Raw genomic sequence first — 20,819 nt, forward strand, 5'->3', positions numbered from 1 at the left:
AGAAGTGAAATCTAAAATACTCAGATCTCATCAATATGGAGTACCTAAAACATCAGGCAGGGAAAACAGGAAGGAATTGTTGGCTTGCAGTCAGACCCAGAGAGACTTAGGTATCAAACCCACTTTGCTGCTTAATAGTTTTGTGATGTTGCACATATTTATCATTCTGGATTTTTTTGTTTTTTTCCTCACATATCTAATGTGAATAATAATAACTATTTCAGGGTTTCGTTTGAGGGCAGGACACATTCTAAACTATAAACCAAGTAGCATACTATTTAATAAATGTTCATTTTTATCCCTCTATTTTCCCAAATTTTCCTTCTTTTGTGGCTTTCACCACATACAAATAGTAACCCCAATGGGTAGAAATGAAAGTACACCATGCGCAGGGAGTTATCAAATTGCACTATTTCTTTTTCCTGAGTGACTTTATTCTTCCATCACATGGGATACAGAGAACTTCCTAAATGTAAGAATTAAACTTGAATTTGATCCTTCAGACGGCTTCCAACCCTGAGATATGATTTTAAATATATTCACATTTGCACCAACCAAGATGCAAAGAATAAAGATGGGCTATTCAGTCATATCAGGAAAGCTGTGTTTTATCTTGGCTGCTAAAATAATGAACTCTGTTATTATGCCAGTTATTTAAATTGTTTGTAGTGGGTTTTCTTATCTGTAAATGAGAGAGCTGGATTAGATAAGGGGTGGACAAAGGTTTTCTGTGAAGGGTCAGATTGGAAATATGCTAAACTTTTGGGGCTATGCTGCTTCTGTGGTAAATACACAACTCTGCCATTGTGTTGCTAAAGCAGCCACAAAAATACATAAATGAATGAATGTGGCTAAGTTCCAATAAAACTTTATTTACAAAAACAAGTGGTGGGCCAGATTTGACCCACAGGATATAGTTTGACTAGCCTTAATTAGATGCATCTCTAAAGACCCAGAAAATTCTCTCACTCTTAGTCAGTATTAGTTTTTAACTTTATCTCTAACTAGAAGTTTTAACTCTTGGATTTAACTTGCAACTATTCAATCTAATTAATTATAATTAGGATAATGTCTGCTATTAATTTACCTTTTTAATATATCATACTTAGGCAGATCATTTTTTTTAAAGCCTTTTTTTTTCTTCTTTCCCAAGAGAAGCTACTTGACCTAGTAATCCTAATGTTAAAAGTCACCTTCCTAGGTCATTTCATTTATATTTCTGCCTTTGGGTGACATTACAATTACAAGCCATTCGAATCTTGATATCTTTCCCTTGTTGACCTGGTTTCATAATAGAAAGGCAAAGCATGGAGCAGAACAAGGAATGCTGGCTTGGGGATGAGAGGGCAGAGGATGGGGTGCCAAAAATCTTCTAGATGACATTATGTTTGTCTTGTGTCTAAGGGCTCTAATTTTTGGCAGGCTGCTATGAAGGTGGGGGCAGAGGAGATAGAAGTTGTAGGTGAAGGAGAAATATGCCGGTATTTTAGGTCCATGGTGTTTCTCTTAAATATTTCAGAAATCTCAGGAAGAAAAGTTTTCAAGTCTTATATTTTTCCTCTCTACTTTACTGTCATAAAAAAATCCATAATGGACACCTTTTTTAGGCACATTCTATAAAAATGACATGATATTAATTTTTCAGAACTGCAGTTAATCCCTGGGGTCAATGGATTCCGAATTTCAAATCCTCCCATTCTATTGGTCTGTTCCTTACATGCTAGTTTAGAGGTAAGTGATCTATGCTTCCGCCTTCCCACATCTTTACCTTTCTCTTTACCTGAGACGTTGTTTATCTGCTAATCAGCTAGATTAATATGCAATGTGCATAAACAACGGAGGAAGGGCAGGGTTCTCCATTAGGACAGTGATTGTGTGCTAATGTCACTTTTTATTTATATATTCAGCCGCAACACAAGGCTTGGCACACTTAATAAATGTTCAATGAAACTTAAACGGGGTGACATTTTTTTTTGCGGTACGCGGGCCTCTCACTGTTGTGGCCTCTCCCGTTGTGGAGCACAGGCTCCGGACGCGCAGGCTCAGCGGCCATGGCTCACGGGCCCAGCCGCTCCGCAGCATGTGGGACCTTCCCGGACCGGGGCACAAACCCGTGTCCCCTGCATCGGCAGGCGGACTCTCAACCACTGTGCCACCAGGGAAGCCCGGGGTGACATATTTTTAGTTCCACTTAGAATCTGTGTGAACCTGAATAAGTTATTTAATCTTCTACTGGTTTCTCTCTATACAAAACAAACATGCAATATTTAAGTCTTGATTAATTCACTCATTCAAACACTTACTTATTAAGAAATATTGTGTGCTGGACGATGTTGTGATTACTGGGGACTCTGTTTCTTCTAGTTCTGTGAGTCAATGAACTGACAAACTGCCATGTGACAAAACTATAGGAAGACTTTAGGGGGTTGGGGAGAGTATGAATAGTCAGAGTAAACCAAAGATGAGTACGGTTGTCCCATGAGGTAGGGTGGATTTTCTTTTTCCTCATTGGGGTTTCTATAACATTATATCCATGTTTAATTTCTATTATTATTGGCTCAATAATTTTCTTTAAGTTCCTTCATGCTTCTACTTAAAATTAGTCTCACCCTAAATAATAGGGTACTTACCTATATCTATTCATTTTTACGCACATATAATGCATATATATGTCTCCTAACTAATTATTTGGATATTGGATATTCATTAATTTCAGATTAAGACTAAATTTATCTAAGTAAATATATATTGTTAATAATTATATCTATATAATAATAGTATTAATACATATATTAAGGCAATATATATTTTATATACATACATTTAAGTAAAATATATTTTAAGTAAATATACATATGTTTCTAATAGAGATTTTAAATATATAGATATTCAAATAAAATTTTGATTTTTTGTTTTTTTTTAAATTGAAAGCCTCCTAAAATCATCTAGGTTTAGGAAATTCTACTGTGGCATATTCTGGCATGAGTGACTGGATAAAGACTTTCAAAATCTCTTCCAAACTTAAAATTCTAGAGTTCTGTGAACATTCACAGCAGCTTCTCATTTTGGCCACTGGACAGCAGCGTCAAGTTCCGCTGTTTTTATACAGCTTCACCACTAGATAGTGGTAGTCAACTCATTTCATTTCATCCCAATTTAAAGATCACATACTCCGTATGACCACTAGATGGAGCTTGTGCTGTTTTCACTTGTGGGCAGGTTTTTTTTTTTTTTTTTTTAAGTTGAACTAGACCCAGTAACAAGATTTCGCAGGCAGTGATACATATTTAAAAAAATCTTTTTAAGGGGTGTGATGAAATCTACTCCGCAAATCAAATAATTATATTTGATTTGCTTTCAAAATATCCAACCTGAGGAACACTTCTGTTAAACATTTTTATTTTATTTTATTCTATTCTATTCTATTTTATTTTTTTGGCTGCATTGGGTGTTTGTTGCTGCGAACCGACTTTTCTCTAGTTGGCGGCGAGCCAGGGCTACTCTTTGATGCAGCGCGTGGGCTTCTCATTGTGGTGGCTTCCCTGGTTGCAGAGCACAGGCCCTAGGCATGCGGGCTTCAGTAGTCACAGCACGCGGGCTCAGTTGTTGCAGTGCATGGGTTCAGTAGTTGTGGTGCAAGGGCTCAGTAGTTGTGGCTTTCGGGCTCTAGAGCGCAGGCTCAGTAGTTGTGGCACACAGGCTTAGCTGCTCTGCAGCATGTGGGATCTTCCTGGACCAGGGATCGAACCCGTTTCCCTTGCATTGGCAGGCGGATTCTTAACCACAGCACCAGGGATGTCCCCCGTTAAACATTTTAAAAGAAGATAACGTTTTGCTTATTTTGAAAGTTTATATCAGGGAGAAGATGAATTATAGTAAGAAAAAACAAGGCACCAAGGAATACCTTAGGAAAAACTAGTACTTAAAGTTTCCTCTGATTTTATCTTTGCAAATGACTTCCTAGCCGTATCTAGAAAATGTCTTTTAGACACTATCTCTTTGGTATTCTCTGCAGTGGACTGACTGTTCTTCAGTATTCACCTCTTATGCCACAGGAAGTCTTATTCCTATTTTCCCTACCAATAGTTTTCTTCCACACTGTATTATAATCACCTAGACATGGTTTCTATTCTCAGCTGGAATCTTAAGACTGATTTATCTTCTCCTTTAATATCTAAACTTAAACCTGAGAAAAAGACTCTAAATGCCACAGAAGAGGTATGTACACTGCTCTGGAGCTTCTTATCACTTAAGTGTTTCTCTGCATCCTCTTGGAGATATCTTATTAAATCATTCACTGTCGAGGCTATGTTCTAACTAAAATTATCTTCAAGTAATCAAACCTTGTGTTAAAGAAGGTGTTTTCGAAATTCTTACTTCCTATTATAAATTGCAAAATTCTGAAATTACAAAATAATATGTTTCATTGTTTCCCATTCTCTACTTAACTGTTAAAACACTGTACTTTCTAGATGTTTCTGAGTTTGCCATGTGAGTGTCAGTGAATTAACCGATTCAGTACTTACCTAATTTATTTAAAAGTTATGCATATAAGAGTTAGGTAGCTGAAGTTTGAGTAAATGAAAGAAATAAATACATGAATCAAGCTACCTTTCTTTGTTATCTCTACTTCCCTTTCAAAAAATATTCTCACACAGTCAAATGCCAACTGAAGAAGAGATTCTATACTTAAGAATCAATGTACATGGATATGATTTCGGATTTGCAATACAGAGAATTTTTAAAAAAGATTAATTATGGCTTTGTTCACAATTAATGTGTATTTGATTGATTGATGGATACCATGAAAAATAGCACCTTATAATTAGTTTCAAACTGTTTCTTCATAGTGCTGCCTATTTAATCTTTTGTACAATAATTTAAAAAATATTGTGGATCAAGAGAAAGAGCAATAAGCTAGGAAGCAGGAGGCAAATACTCTATCCCTCACTGGGACACTAAGTGTGACCTTCAACAAGTGACAACTACTCTTGAATTCATTTGCCTCAATTTTTTAATGAAGATGTTTGGACCAGATTACTTCGGAGGTCACCTCAACCTTCTAATTACTAACTTGAAATTAAACAATACTTATATTGTATTTTGAAGGGTCATATTTCTATGTAGTGATAGGTAGACAATTTTAGACTTTTTCAGTACATAAATATATAATTAAATAAATAGCTTAAATATATAAAATTAGAGCATTCAATAAAATATAGGGCAAGTCAGAAAAAATGTACTCTGTCTTTCCTCAGAGTTATTAGGGAGCCAATTTTAAGAATTTAAGAATTGAAAACATCATGCTATACTTATTTTTCCTATTTAAACATATCTAACTTTTCTAGCTTTGCATTTATTTTAGTTAGCAAGAAAACTCACCCAAATAGTGGAAACTCTGCCAAGAATTCTGTTATAAGCTGAATATCTTCAAACTACACTTTTCATTTTTCCTAATTAAAAAAAAATTATTCCACAGTACTGAAAGCATGAAAATAATGAGAAGCAAAAAAAAAAAAAAAAAGGGACATTTATTCTACTTCACTGTTAACTCCTATTATCCCCTCTTGATATTTTTATCTGAGGCCTCAGTAGAGACTTTTACACTCTGAGAAGAATTTAAGACTGCCTCAGAATGCAGCTTCTCTTGTTGTGGTTGTAATGTGGAAATTAGTTTTACATTTAAAAATTATTTTATTATTAACAAAGAGTCATGATATGTTAAAACTGAGACATCTGTCATGAAAAAAAATTGGTTGCTTGTTATCAAATCTGCAAGAGCAAAAAACTTCATTAAAAAAAAAAAACCCTATAAACTTAATATTCCCCAAAGTCTTACTAACCTATGAATACAAATGAAATACCATTAAAAGTACTACTTTACCCATTGTCCCCATCTGCATCTTATGGGGCCCAAAGCAGATCCAGAAAGTGTACTAGAATTATTTAAATAATTAATGTCCTCAAATTATTATTAATCTCCAAAGAGAAGCTTGTAAAGATTCCTGTCACATTTTTTTTTTTTTTTTAATTCCAAACCTGACAACCAAACCACTGGTGGGCTACACCTTACGTGTCCCTGCTCCTGCTCTCTGTAAGAATGTTGATTCTTGGATCAGGCTCTCTTGATCCAAAACTTGGAGGTGTTCCCTTGAGTCTTCATTGTGCCAAATCTATAGACATTTTGTTTTACACAGGAAATGAAGAGATGCCTCTTACCAAACTCCATGTAACTGGCCTAAAGTAGCATTTTTTTGCACTGAATATGTCAGATGCCTTTTGACATGGACCTCAAAGACCTCAGCTTCTATTTGCAGCTGAACTCTTCCCAGGCTGCAGACACAGTCCATGAGGTCTGGTTGGGAAGAGAGGCAGATAGCTTTCTATCTGATTTTCCTCTCTTCCTTCAAGACATTTCCTTACATACAACTCCCATCCTCTCCTTCAGCCACATCCATAGCCTCCATGCAATAGGTCAAGAAAATCTATGCCTGATGGTTGAGTTCTAGTAGAATGCCTGCCCACACATGCCATGTGTATATAGAGAAAAAACTATTTTCATAGACTTCATAAAGTATAGATATCACCAAATGACCCTATGTTTGCTCAGTGGCATAACATGATACAGAACAGGGACATTAAGTGGCTTGCCAGTGCATCATTCTCTGTTTGCAGTTATTTCAGTTCTTATATGTAGAATATATTTTTAAACTCTACTTGACCTTAAGAGATAAGCTAGAAAAGCATGTCTGTTCTGACCCCTAATGTTCCAGTACCAGTTATTTTGTGCCCTTTTGTCACTCATCTTAATATAAGACACCTCAGGCAGCAACTGGCAGTATTTTCACACCAGTGTTAGAGTTTAGCAGGGGAGAAAATGATGAAAGAAGAAAAAGAGAAAGACCAAATGCTTCAGTAATAATACATGCATTATCTAACATTATTTGCTTTTCTGACAAAACTTAGCATCACTATTTAACTACTTGTTTTCTTACTGTTAAACTGAAGGAGATTTAGGAATTGGTAAAACGAATATAAATAATATTGGTAACATTGCCTTCCACATAAGCATTTAGCTCTTACTGCACCGTTTTGTGAATTAAACAAACTTTATATGGGAATAGAAAAAAATCTTGATTATGATTGTATAAAGTGTTTGGAGGAAAATTTTTGACATTTATAACAGTTAAATGCATTTATTAAGGTATGTTTTACTTGTACTAATTATATGAAGCTAATTTAAAATAACTGAAGGAATATTATGTTCACTTATATTTTTCTGCTTTTGCAAGTATTGTTTAAATGACATTTGTACAGTTTTTCTGTCATGGACACTGTGTGTTTAATTTTTAATGGCAAAGCACTTAAAAGAGGACATGTTTTCACAAAAAGATTATCTAAAACGGATGTTTTATTGGAAAGGTCAAAAGTGGGCATTTCCCTTTTTTTATGTGTGATTTATAGTTAAATTTTGCTTCTTTATAAATCAACAAGAAACAGTGAACCTGATTGTTTCTCATTCTGCAGATCTTTAGGCAAGCAACTATGAAAGCACTGAGGAGAAAATCTATTTTGCTAACTGGTTATCTGGAATACATGATCAAGCATCACTTCAGCCAGGATAAAGCAGAAACCAAGAAAACAGTTGTGAACATAATTACTCCATCCCGTATAGAGGATCGTGGCTGCCAGCTAACCCTAACATTTTCTATTCCAATTAAATATATTTTCCAAGAACTAGAAAAAAGAGGAGTGGTTGTACGTATATCTCTTGCTTTGCTACCAGGTTTTTCTCTATGGGTTGCATATTGAGGATAAAATTTGGATTTTTTTGTTTATTCATTTTTCCATGTTATTTCACATCAGTCAGTGAGGATAAGTTAAATGCCAACTAAGTATTCAGCACTGTGCTAACTGAAGGGCACAGAGATCTGTCATTTCTGATAAAAGGAAAGAAACCACAAATTTTGGTTGCAGGAAAGAGTTTTATGTAATTTATCCATTACTTTCATTATAGTTTGGGCAGAAAAAAAATTAGTGAAAACCCTAATATATATTTATTGAATAAGTGGAATTAAAGAACCTAAAATACAGTAGAGGGAGAAAAAGGAAATCAGTCTTACTTAGTTGTTTGATTGAACTAAATTATTTTCAACGTTTTTCACTTCAGTCAAGAAAGACATGTAGACACATCTTAAGAGTGTTAATGTTGTATGGAATTTTTTTTTTAACTGTTGGGCCTAAGTAGCCCTCTTAGTCTCTTGAAGAGAACTAATAAGTATTTAATGAGTAATTTCAGGAAAAATGGTGATAACATATCTATTTTAAGATTTAGAAACTGCTGCACTCAGTCTTCCAAACCTTTAGGAGAGGTATCCCCAGATTCTGAAGACACAAATCAGAATTTCAGCATTCCAAATCACACACATTTATAAGCCATGTGCTCCTGGGAAAGTTAGTAAACAACTATTGACTTCAGATCCTTCATCTGTATTTTGCTGCAAAAATACTTACCTCAAAAGTTGTTATGGAATAAAATGTGCCAGCACACATAAACCATTTATTATATTGTCTAACCTATAGGGTGTGTTTCTTAAAGATAGTCATAGTGATCTTCAGACTATGCTGAATTATCTGAGCCCAGTTCATGAGATTAGGGATTACTGAATTTAATGGAAATATAACTAAAACTCTCCAGATCTCAGTGAGGTTCTCAATCATTGAAATGTGTGCAAGGGTTCCAGTCTCTCCAGGCTCTCTCCACAGATAAACTGTATACTTGATCCATTGGTTGCTTAAAAAGGATCATTGCTGACTGGACTTCAGGAAACTACTTAGGATATTCATGTACCAACCCATTAATATTTTAATTATTATTAAGAGGGGAGTTTCAAATAACATAGAAACACTATGCTTTACTTAAAGTGAAAAAAATTGCTTATATATTAAGTTTTAGGGAAATCAGTATGAATGTTTTATGTAAGTTTCTCTTGAATGTGGATTTCCATTATATGAATGATGCCAACATTATTGTGGTTTCACTTTTTGTTTCCCCTACAGTGTGACAAACGGGATCCAAATGGGATTCGAGTGGCTCCAGTTCCTCTCTACAATTCTTTCCATGATGTTTATAAATTTATCAATCTGCTCATTTCTGCACTTGACTCTGCAGAAACAAAAATAGCCGAGTTTTCCATAGCAACTTAAGCAAATAATATGGAAAGCCTGTGATTATTTTATTACTATTATTCAAGTTTTAATTATTTCAAAACGGATTATACATAACTGGCAATGAATTGTACACTTTACAGAAAAACAAGACAATTTTTTAAGGGTCTGTGGCCTTGAGATATCTGCATGGCTGTCCAATTTCTTGGTGTTTGGTGGATCGAAGTCTTTACTGGTGCAAATATTATGTACACAGTCTTGATTAGCTGTCATATTTCATTGTTAATGAAATGGTTTTTGTTGGTTTAATTTATAATTTGATTGACAACTTCACAATGTATGTGGAAATTTTTGTGTCAATTTTAGAAATATTACTTTAATTTTAATTTACCAAAGAGTTTCTTATAGGCACTGTAGTTGAACAGTCTGATGTATGTATGCTTTTTACAATGTTCCATCTAACTCCAATCTGAGGAACAGAAAATGCATTTTCTAGGGCAGTGGCTTTCAAATATTTTGGTCACAATCCACACTAAGGAATACATTTAATATCAGAGTTTAATTTGTGTACAAGCCTTATTTCATTGATTCTAATACACGATTTTTTTAATCGTATGTTAACATCTGGTAAAGAAGAAATGTCTTTCAGTTTTCATTCCACAGCTTCTTACAATTGCCATTGGCCATTCTTTCATGTTATCATCCCTGGCACTACCATGATTTTCATAGTGAGTAGATATCATCCCAGATCTGGTTTTAAAAATGGTATATATAGCAAAAACAAAAGTTGCATAAATTATTTGCTTGTGCTTTCATATTTATTATTTTATCTCATTACAACTAATGTTAGTTGAAGCTCATTAAACTGATTTCTTTACTCACTCTAGGGTCCTAATCCATTTTTCAAGGATGTCCCCTTATTTAATGTTATCATAATCTCTTGGTTTTGTTTAATGGGAATTTCTCCTGATAAAAGACTTTAGATGCTACTATGTTTCTAAAATAGTGAAATAAATCACTCTAAGATACTTGTGATTGAGGATTAAAGTTAGGAAATAAGTGCTTCATCCCTCAACCTCTATCCCAAATCTATGGACCTTTGTTAATCACTATGAAAACACAACAGTTACATTCAGCCCTGTACGATTCCCCTAGTTCACAGCTGTTGATGCCATAACCACTATTCATGAATTGGCAAAATATTCTACATTTGTATACATAAGCAGCAAGAAAGAGTGACTATGACGGTATTAGCTTAGCCAACCACTTTGAGTGGTAGAGTTAAATAAAAAGTTGCAGAGCTCTGACACCAACACCAGCAACTACTGATATTTATCGAGTACTTCCCATGTACCATGTATTGTGCTATTCTATTTACATGTTATCTCACTTAACTGAGTGGTTGCATAATTGCTTTAGAAAACCTTCCCACCTCCACTTTTGGCAAAACTCATCTTTCATAGATGGAAAAATTCTCAAAACCTTAAAATCTGACCATACATGACTTCATCTAGAAGAAATTGTTTTTGAACATCACAGTGGTAAACAAAAAAGACACAATTTCAGCTCTCAGGGAACAGGTAGCTTAGTGGGGAAACAGATAGTAAACCTATAAACATCCAAGTAAATATATAATTACAAACTGTAACTTCTTCTATTAAAGATAAATGGTGATACTATGAGAGAAAAATCTTAAGGGTATTAACTAGATAGTTGAGTAAGGGAAGGTATATGAAGGTGCTTATCATTTAAAGTTCTAAAATATTTGATGTTAATCACATTAAAATTACATCAAGTTATGTAAATAAAACATTCAAAGCATCATCAGCACTCTGTCCTCATCACCCAGGTGAAGAAAGAGCATTAGAAACTCACTTTCTCACAGACTCTGGGAGGCCTCATGCCAAGGAGTACTTGCCAGAACTTCTGCTGCCAGTGTCCTTGTACCACCATGAGCCACAGCCACCCCCTGCCTCTACAGGAGACCCTCCAACACTAGCAGAGTCACAGAAAGGTAGACAAGATGAACAGGCAGAGGGCTATGTACCAGATGAAGGAACAAGATAAAACCCCAGAAAAACAACTAAATAAAGTAGAGATAGGCAACCTTCCAGAAAAAGAATTCAGAATAATGATAGTGAAGATGACCCAGGACCTCAGAAAAAGAATAGAGGCAAAGATCGAGAAACTGCAAGAAATGTTTAACAAAGACCTAGAAGAATTAAAGAACAAACAGAGATGAACAATACAATAACTGAAATAAAAACTACCCTAGAAGGAATCAATAGCAGAATAACTGAGGCAGAACGGATAAGTGACCTGGAAGACAGAACGGTGGAATTCACTGCTACGGAACAGAATAAAGAAAAAAGAATGAAGAGAAATGAAGACAGCCTAAGAGACCTCTGGGACAACATTAAACGCAACAACTTTCACATCATAGGGGTCCCAGAAAAAGAGAGAGAGAAAGGACCCGAGAAAATATTTGAAGAGATTACAGTCAAAAACTTCCCTAACATGGGAAAGGAAATAGCCACCCAAGTCCAGGAAGCGCAGAGTCCCATGAAGGATAAACCCAAAGAGAAACACGCTGAGAAACATAGTAATCAAACTGGCAAAAATTAAAGACAAAGAAAAATTATTGAAAGCAGCAAGGGAAAAACGACAAATAACAAACAAGGGAACTCCCATAAGGTTAACAGCTGATTTCTCAGCAGAAACTCTACAAGCCAGAAGGGAGAGGCATGATATACTGAGAGGGATGAAAGGGAAGAACCTACAACCAAGATTACTCTACCCGGCAAGGATCTCATTCAGATTCAATGGAGAAATCAAAACCTTTACAGACAAGCAAAAGCTAAGAGAATTCAGCACCACCAAACCAGCTCCACAACAAATGCTAAAGGAACTTCTCTAAGTGGGAAACACAAGAGAAGAAAAAGACCTACAAAAACAAACCCAAAACAATTAAGAAAATGGTAATAGGAACATACTTATCGATAATCACCTTAAATGTGAATGGATTAAATGCTCCTACTAAATAACACAGGCTCCTTGAATGGATACAAAAACAAGACACATATATATGCTGTCTACAAGAGACCCACTTCAGACCTAGGGACATATACACACTGAAAGTGAGGGGGTGGAAAAAGATATTCCACGCAAATGGAAATCAAAAGAAAGAGGGAGTAGCAATACTCATATCAGATAAAATAGACTTTAAAATAAAGAATGTTACAAGAGACAAGCAAGGACACTACATAATGATCAAGGGATCAATCCAAGAAGATATAACAATTATAAATATATATGCACCCAACACAGGAGCACCTCAATACATAAGGCAACTGCTAACAGCTGTAAAAGAGGAAATTGACAGTAACACAATAATAGTGGGGGACTTTAACACCTCACTTACACGAATGGACAAATCATCCAGATAGAAAATTAATAAGGAAACACAAGCTTTAAATGACACAATAGACCCAATAGATTTAATTGATATTTATAGGACATTCCATCCAAAAACAGCAGATTACACTTTCTTCTCAAGTGCGTATGGAACATTCTCCAGGATAGATCACATCTTGGTCACAAACCAAGCCACAGTAAATTTAAGAAAACTGAAATCATATCAAGCATCTTTTCTGACCACAACGCTGTGAGATTAGAAATGAATTACAGGGAAAAAAAACATAAAAAACACAAACACATGGAGGTTAAACAACACATTACTAAATAACCAAGAGACCACTGAATAAATCAAAGAAGAAATCGAAAAATACCTAGAGACAAATGACAATGAAAGCACGATGATCCAAAACCTATGGGATGCAGCAAAAGCAGTTCTAAGAGGGAAGTTCATAGCTATACAAGCCTACCTAAAGAAACAAGAAAAATCTCAAATAAACAATCTAACCTCACACCTAACGGAACTAGAGGAAGAAGAACAAACAAAACCCAAAGATAGCAGAAGGAAAGAAATCATAAAAATCAGCGCAGAAATAAATGAAATAGAAACAAACAAAACAATAGCAAAGATCAATAAAACTAAAAGCTGGTTCTTTGAGAAGGTAAACAAAATTGGTAAACCATTAGCCAGACTCATCAAGAAAAAGAGGGAGAGGACTCAAGTCAGTAAAATTAGAAATGAAAAAGGAGAAGTTACAACAGACACTGAAGAAATACAAAGCATTCTAAGAGACTACTACAAGCAACTCTATGCCAATAAAATGGACAATCTGGAACAAATGGACAAATTCTTAGAAAGGTATAACCTTCCAAGACTGAACCAGGAAGAAACAGAAAATATAAACGGACCAATCACTAGTAATGAAATTGAAACTGTGATGAAAAATCTTCCAACAAATGAAAGTCCAGGACCAGATGGCTTCAGAGGTGAATTCTATCAAACATTTAGAGAAGAGCTAACAGCCATCCTTCTCAAACTCTTCCAGAAAATTTCAGAGGAAGGAACACTCCCAAACTCATTCTATGAGGCCACCATCACCATGATAACAAAACCAGACAAAGATACTACAAAGAAAGAAAATTACAGACCAATATCAATAATGAATATAGATGCAAAAATCCTAAACAAAATACTAGCAAACAGAATCCAACAACACATTCAAAGGATCATATACCATGATCAAGTGGGATTTATCCCAGGGATGCAAGGATTCTTCAATATATGTAAATCAGTCAATGTGATACACCATATTAACAAAGTGAAGAATAAAAACCATATGATCATCTCAATAGATGCAGAAAAAGCTTCTGACAAAATTCAACACCCATTTATGATAAAAACTCTCCAGAAAGTGGGCACAGAGGGAACCTACCTCAACATAATAAAGGCCATATATGACACACCCACAGCAAACATCATTCTCAATGGTGAAAAACTGAAAGCATTTCCTCTAAGATCAGGAACAAGACAAGGATGTCCACACTCACCACTGTTATTCAACATAGTTTTGGAAATCCTAGCCATGGCAATCAGAGAAGAAAAAGAAATAAAAGGAATACAAATTGGAAAAGAAGAAGTAAAACTGTCACTGTTTGCAGATGACATGATACTATATATAGAGAATCCTAAAGGTGCCACCAGAAAACTACTAGAGCTAATCAATGAATTTGGTAAAGTTGCAGGATACAAAATTAATGCACAGAAATCTCTTGCATTCCTACACACTACTGATGAAATATCTGAAAGAGAAATAAAGGAAACACTCCCATTTACCATTGTAACAAAAAGAATCAAATACCTAGCAATAAATCTACCTAGGGAGACAAAAGACCTGTATGCAGATAACTATAAGACACTGATGAAAGAAATTAAAGATGAAACCAACAGATGGAGAGATATACCATGATCTTGGACTGGAAGAATCAATACTGTGAAAATGACTATGCTACCCAAAGCAATCTACAGATTCAATGCAATCCCTATCAAATTATCAATGGCATTTTTTATGGAACTAGAACAAAAAATCTTAAAATTTGTATGGAGACCCAAAAGACCCCGAATAGCCAAAGCAGTCTTGAGGGAAAAAAACGGAGCTAGAGGAATCAGACTCCCTGACTTCAGACTATACTACAAAGCTACAGTAATCAAGACAATATGGTACTGGCACAAAAACTGGCACATAGAGCAATGGAACAAGATAGAAAGCCCAGAGATAAAACCACGCACCTATGGTTAACTAATCTATGACAAAGGAGGCAAGGATATACAATGGAGAAAAGACAGTCTCTTCAATAAGTGGTGCTGGGAAAACTGGACACCCACATGTAAAATAATGAAATTAGAACACTCCCTAACATCATACACAAAATAAACTCAAAATGGATTAGAGACCTAAATATAAGACCAGACACTATAAAACTCTCAGAGGAAAACATAGGAAGAACATTCTTTGACATAAATCACAGGAAGATCTTTTTTGATCCACCTCCTAGAGTAATGAAAATAAAAACAAAAATAAACAAATGGGACCTGATGAAACTTAAAACCTTTTGCACAGCAAAGGAAACCATAAACAAGACAAAAAGACAACCCTCAGAATGGGAGAAAATATTTGCAAATGAATCAACAGACAAAGGATTAATCTCCAAAATTTATAAACAGCTCATGAAGCTCAGTATTAAAAAGACAAACAACCCAGTCCAAAAATGGGCAGAAGATCTAAATAGACATTTCTCCAAAGAAGACATACAGATGGCCAAGAAGCACATGAAAAGCTGCTCAACATCACTAATTATTAGAGAAATGCAAATCAAAACTACAATGAGGTATCACCTCACACCAGTTAGAATGGCATCATAAGAATATCTACAAACAACAAATGCTGTAGAGGGTGTGGGGAAAAGGGAACCCTCTTGCACTGTTGGTGGGAATGTAAATTGATACAGCCACTATGGAGAACAGTGTGGAGGTTCCTTAATAAACTAAAAATAGAATTACTATATGATCCAGCAATCCCACTACTGAGCATACACCCAGAGAAAACCATAATTCAAAAAGACACATGTATCCCAATTTTCATTGCAGCACTATTTACAATAGCCAGGTCATGGAAACAACCTAAATGCCCATCACCAGATGAATGGATACAGAAGATGTGGTACAATGGAATGTGTGCAATGGAATATTACTCAGCCATAAAAAGGAACGAAATTGGGTCATTTGCAGAGACGTGGATGGATCTAGAAACTGTCATACAGAGTGAAGCAAGTCAGAAAGAGAAAAACAGATATCGTATATTAACGCATATATGTGGAACCTAGAAAAATGGTACAGATGAACCGGTTTGCAGGGCAGAAATTGAGACACAGATGTAGAGAACAAACATATGGACACAAAGGGAGGAAAGTGGCAGTGGGGTGGTGGGGGTGGTGTGATGAATTGGGCGATTGGGATTGACATGTATACACTTATGTGTATAAAATTGATGACTAATAAGGACCTGCTGTATAAAAAAATAAGTAAAATAAAAATTAAAAAAAAAAAAGAAACTCACTTTCTCCCACTTGCACCCCCTCCTTCCCCAAACCCAGAGATAATCATTGAACTAAATTTTGTGTTAATCATTCCCTTACTTTCTTTAAAATTTTATAACTATGCATGTACCCATAAAAATATATTAGCTAAATTTGCCTGTGTGTGAATTTTATATAAATGTAATCAAACTGTATATATTCTTCTACTTCTTTTGCTCAGCATCCTGTTTTTTGAGATTCATTCATGTGTTACACATAGCTTTCCATTCATTTTCATTGCTGCTCAGTATTCTATTATATAATTAGAATTATAATTCATTCTACTACTGATGAAGATGTGAGTTGTTCCAAATATTTGTAATATTGCAACAATGCTGCTATTAACATTCTTAGTGCACACGTTCAAAAGTTTGTCCAGGACCTATAATTGTGAAAGTGTTAGGTCATAGGCCACACACATGGTCGACTTCACTATGTACTGTCAAACTTTTCTAAAGTGGTTGTACCAGTTTCCATGCCAAACCAGTAGGACATGAGGGTTCCCTTGCTCCTTATCCTTGCCAGTAGTATACATATAAAAATAGCCAAGGTGGGGCTTCCCTGGTGGCGCAGTGGTTGAGAGTCCGCCTGCCAATGCAGGGGACACAGGTTCGTGCCCCGGTCCGGGAGGATCCCACATGCCGCGGAGCGGCTGGGCCAGTGAGCCATGGCCGCTGCGCCTGTGCGCCCGGAGCCTGTGCTCCGCAACGGGAGAGGCCACAGCAGTGAGAGGGCCCGCGTACCACACACACACACACAAAAATAGCCAAGGTGATTATTAAAATAACAGAGAATAAATGTTTAACTTCCACACAAAAAGAAAGGGAAAAAAGAATGAAGACACAGACACAGACACAGACACAGAGACACAGACACACACACACACACACACACACACACACACACACACACACACATCAGTTTATGCTTCGGACACCATCCTTAATTTGTGGATTAAGCCAAAACTAGATTTTTACTTGAATTTTACACTTGATCAGCCTCTTTTCCTTTCTATCCTCTCCTTCACAGGCTTTTTGTATAATTCCTTCAGTAAAACATATTTATCCAAATTCCTGTCTCAAGTTCCTAGGGAACCAAATCTAAGACACCATTTCCTTACTAGTCTTAATAATCGTAAGTATTTTATATTCTATATCTAATATATGATGAATTTACAGTTCTGTTTCTGTTGCTTTTCACATATAATGCTAGTTTCCTTGTATATATTTTAATTCTTAACTTTAAAGTGCTCGTTTATCTTGACCCTGTGGAATTCTTTGAGAAATGGGTTAGTGTGTTATTTGAAAGGTATTCACATTTGCTTCTGCCAGTTGCCGAGGATCACTTCTGAGTTGTTTTCAGGTTTTTCAAATCACATGAACAGCATGTAACTGGATATATTAATCCATGTGAGGACCAATTAATAGTTACAAATCTTCACAAGTTATTAATTTTTCTTGCTGATCCTTTATATAGCCTTTGGTTGTCAACATTATGCCAGGCTCTCCTATCAGCTTACTTACCTTGGCCAATCCTAGGCTTGTCTCATGTCCTATTTAGTTATCAACACTGAAGCTCAGTGACTCTGGGATTCAGCAGAAACTCTGAGGATGAAAGCCGTGCCTTGATCCTAAGCTTACTGTGATCTTTGCTTACTTCCCAGTTTCCTGCTTTTATTTCATTTTGGGGTTCTGAGAATTTCTCACTTCTGTGCCATCTCATTTTAAAAGGCTTTTTTGTTGTCACTTTTCTTTTTTTTTTTCTTTCTGGTATCTAATCCCCTATAACATGCTAAACTGTCAAGAAATGGTTTATGGCTGAAAACAAAACAAAACAAAACAAAATATGTATATATATACTTCCTGTTTTCTTAAGTAGAATGTGTGAAAAATGAATTGCACTTTCTCAATAACTCACGCACATCTATATAAATATCAATTCTTTTATAGCGATGCCCTTGGGTGCTGTTGTAATACATAGGTCTGTTTATGTAACGTGAAATTATTATACAAAGCTTACTGGAGAAAAGGCTGGATGTGAAGTCAGTAACTTATTTTCAAATTAAAGAAATAAACTTTTTCTACAGCTATTTTCTGCGCAATAACTTTCTACTTATTCTTGAGTTCAAAACTATACGGGTTTACATTCAAATTTTGCTATGTCTTTGTTTCACAAATTGAAGTTGCTAGAGCATTGGTTTTTAAGTAAATGGATTTTGGCATAATCTTAAGAAAGAAACTTGCAAACACCCTGAAAGCACACCATAAAGCACAACATGGTAATCACTGGATTAGGGCACCCTATTACTGAGATGATGGATTTGATGCTTGTGTGGGCCATTAGCATCTGCACTATGTGTTTGAGAAAGGTACAGGATATGTACCCAGCCCTCTAGTAGTAGTATTTTTAATCTCGGCAAGATGTACTCTCAAAGAACAAAATGATAAAGAGGATCATTATAATGTATTTAAACATTTCTGATGTGGTTTTGGCTTATTGCAATTATTCTTTTTATTAATGATCTAGTATTCTGATTTTTGACTCTTTAAAGTGGCTCCTGAGTCCTTTTGACATTACCTCAGCTATTTTTTGATAGCTTCATTGCTTTTGGTCTGACAAGATGTAGGCTTACTTTGTATACTTCCTACTTCAAACTTGATATCACTCATTTCTTTAAGAATATTCAATTTCTTTTGGAGAAAAGTGGCATTTAGAAACTATAATCTTAACAGTAAGAGTGCTCATTATAATTAGGTTGATCATTATTTCCATGATTTTCAGTAAAAGCATTAGGAAATACATATTTTTATGAGAAATTATATCTTTATTTCATATTCATCTTTTCAATTTAATTTAGGATAACAGAGTTTTTATTTAACTTAATCTATTTTATATTTTTATCTCTTGTGCTGAAAATCTTTGTTCTAATAATATTATCATGTATAATATACACTATCATATATATGCATATATATTATATATATAGTTTTAGAATTAGTAATACTAAAGCTATCATAAACAATATGATGAAAATAGGTTAAGATCTTTTGGAAACTTCTTTTTGTCCTTAGAATACATCTGACTAGGAATAGTAAGTCAGATTACTGTGTTTTAAAGGCACTTGTAATAACTCTTCTCTGTATGGTTCCATCACCAATTGTATACATATTTAGGTTCAGTACTTTGGAATTATCTTTTCAATCTTTATAAATTTCATTTTAAATATAAAAATTATTTCAGAATTGTGTAATATAATTGGACAATTTCAACTTAAATTTGCAAGCCAGGTATACTCAAAAAACTCTAGATTCTGTCCCTATTCCCTTCACCCTATTTCCTCCCAGTATTTATACTTTTTTTTCATGCTTTGGTTTATCCTTTCTTTTACTTTACATATAGATATAGATACAGATATAAATATATGTAAATATATTTCTCTCCTTCCTTATATAATATATAATAAATATAGCAGCATGTTACAAATACTTGCTTCCAATTTGGAAAAACATTCCTTTATAGAAAATTATAGTTAATACTTAAGGAATAATAGAATTAGAAAATAATTCATTTTCAATTCTTATTAGAATAATTGGTTCAGGCAAAGATCAAACATTATAGGAAAAGTTGATGAGAAAGTACATAGTGGGGGCATTGGATTGTTACCACCTAAACTCACTGATCCTCACTAATACCAGTAAAAATGGAGCAACCTGTAACTATGTGCCTGTGATGCAGGCTATTTACTAAAGATATAATAAACCTGAATCCAATAAAACTTTAGGGCATTTTCCAGTTTATAACAACGTGAAGAACAGAGGAACAACCTAAATGACCCCACAGACCCCACAGAGAAGCAAATATGGGCCATTCTACATGGCAACTGGTTGGGTTTCTTCAATAAGTCAATAGCATGAATACGATAGGGAAGAGGTGAGGGAGAAGGAACTACTCTGGATTATGAGACTGAAGAGATGGCAAGCAAATGCAATGTGTAGACTTGGTTTGGATCTTGATTCAAAGACCAACTATAAAAATATATTGCTGAGAGAACTGAGGACATCTGAATGAGAAAAAAAATTTTATTCAATTTGTTAGCTGTGACAGCTACTGTGGATGTAAGAAGATGTTAGTATATCTAGGTATATATACCAAGTACATAAGGAATAAAATGATGAAGTCTGGAATTTGCTTTAAAATTCCTTTGTTCCCTGCCTCTCCACCCCCCCAAAAAATAGAAAGAGTTTCTTATTGTATCATGTATATAATATTTCCCACCACATATTCTTATGATGGGAACAATCCCTTCTGCCTCCACGTGTCAAAAAGTTGTTTCCATAATTTCCTTATGATGGATTTTTAAAGGAACAATATATCACACACTTATTTGCATATTTGTCTTTTCTTCCTACTTTAATATCCTCAATCAAATGAGAATAGTGTTTTAAAGCATGACTTCCCATGAAAAACAAAGAAACTAACTAACATTGGATTACTGGGCCTCAGTTGCAATTTCAATCACATATACTCATAATATTATTTTAGGTGAAAAGAACTGCATTTGGGTGCCAATATTTACTAAACAGAGGTCTTAATTTACTCTTTCC

The 20,819-nt window shown here is 35.0% G+C and overlaps 1 protein-coding gene across 1 annotated transcript in view; it reads left to right on the plus strand.

Moving 5' to 3' along the window:
• Positions 1 to 9,315, plus strand: part of KYNU (kynureninase) — a 99,239-nt gene extending 89,924 nt beyond the window's left edge. The window contains exons 11-13 of the mRNA XM_007467469.1: positions 1,646 to 1,731; positions 7,528 to 7,758; positions 9,061 to 9,315. Of these exons, the coding sequence (XP_007467531.1) occupies positions 1,646 to 1,731; positions 7,528 to 7,758; positions 9,061 to 9,207 (464 nt within the window). The 3' untranslated portion in view covers positions 9,208 to 9,315. The remainder of the gene's footprint in view (positions 1 to 1,645; positions 1,732 to 7,527; positions 7,759 to 9,060) is intronic.
• The last annotated feature ends 11,504 nt before the right edge of the window (positions 9,316 to 20,819 follow it).

Source organism: Lipotes vexillifer, unplaced genomic scaffold (genome assembly GCF_000442215.2).
Source record: "Lipotes vexillifer unplaced genomic scaffold, Lipotes_vexillifer_v1.1 scaffold265, whole genome shotgun sequence".
In the NCBI taxonomy this organism is placed as follows: domain Eukaryota; kingdom Metazoa; phylum Chordata; class Mammalia; order Artiodactyla; family Lipotidae; genus Lipotes; species Lipotes vexillifer.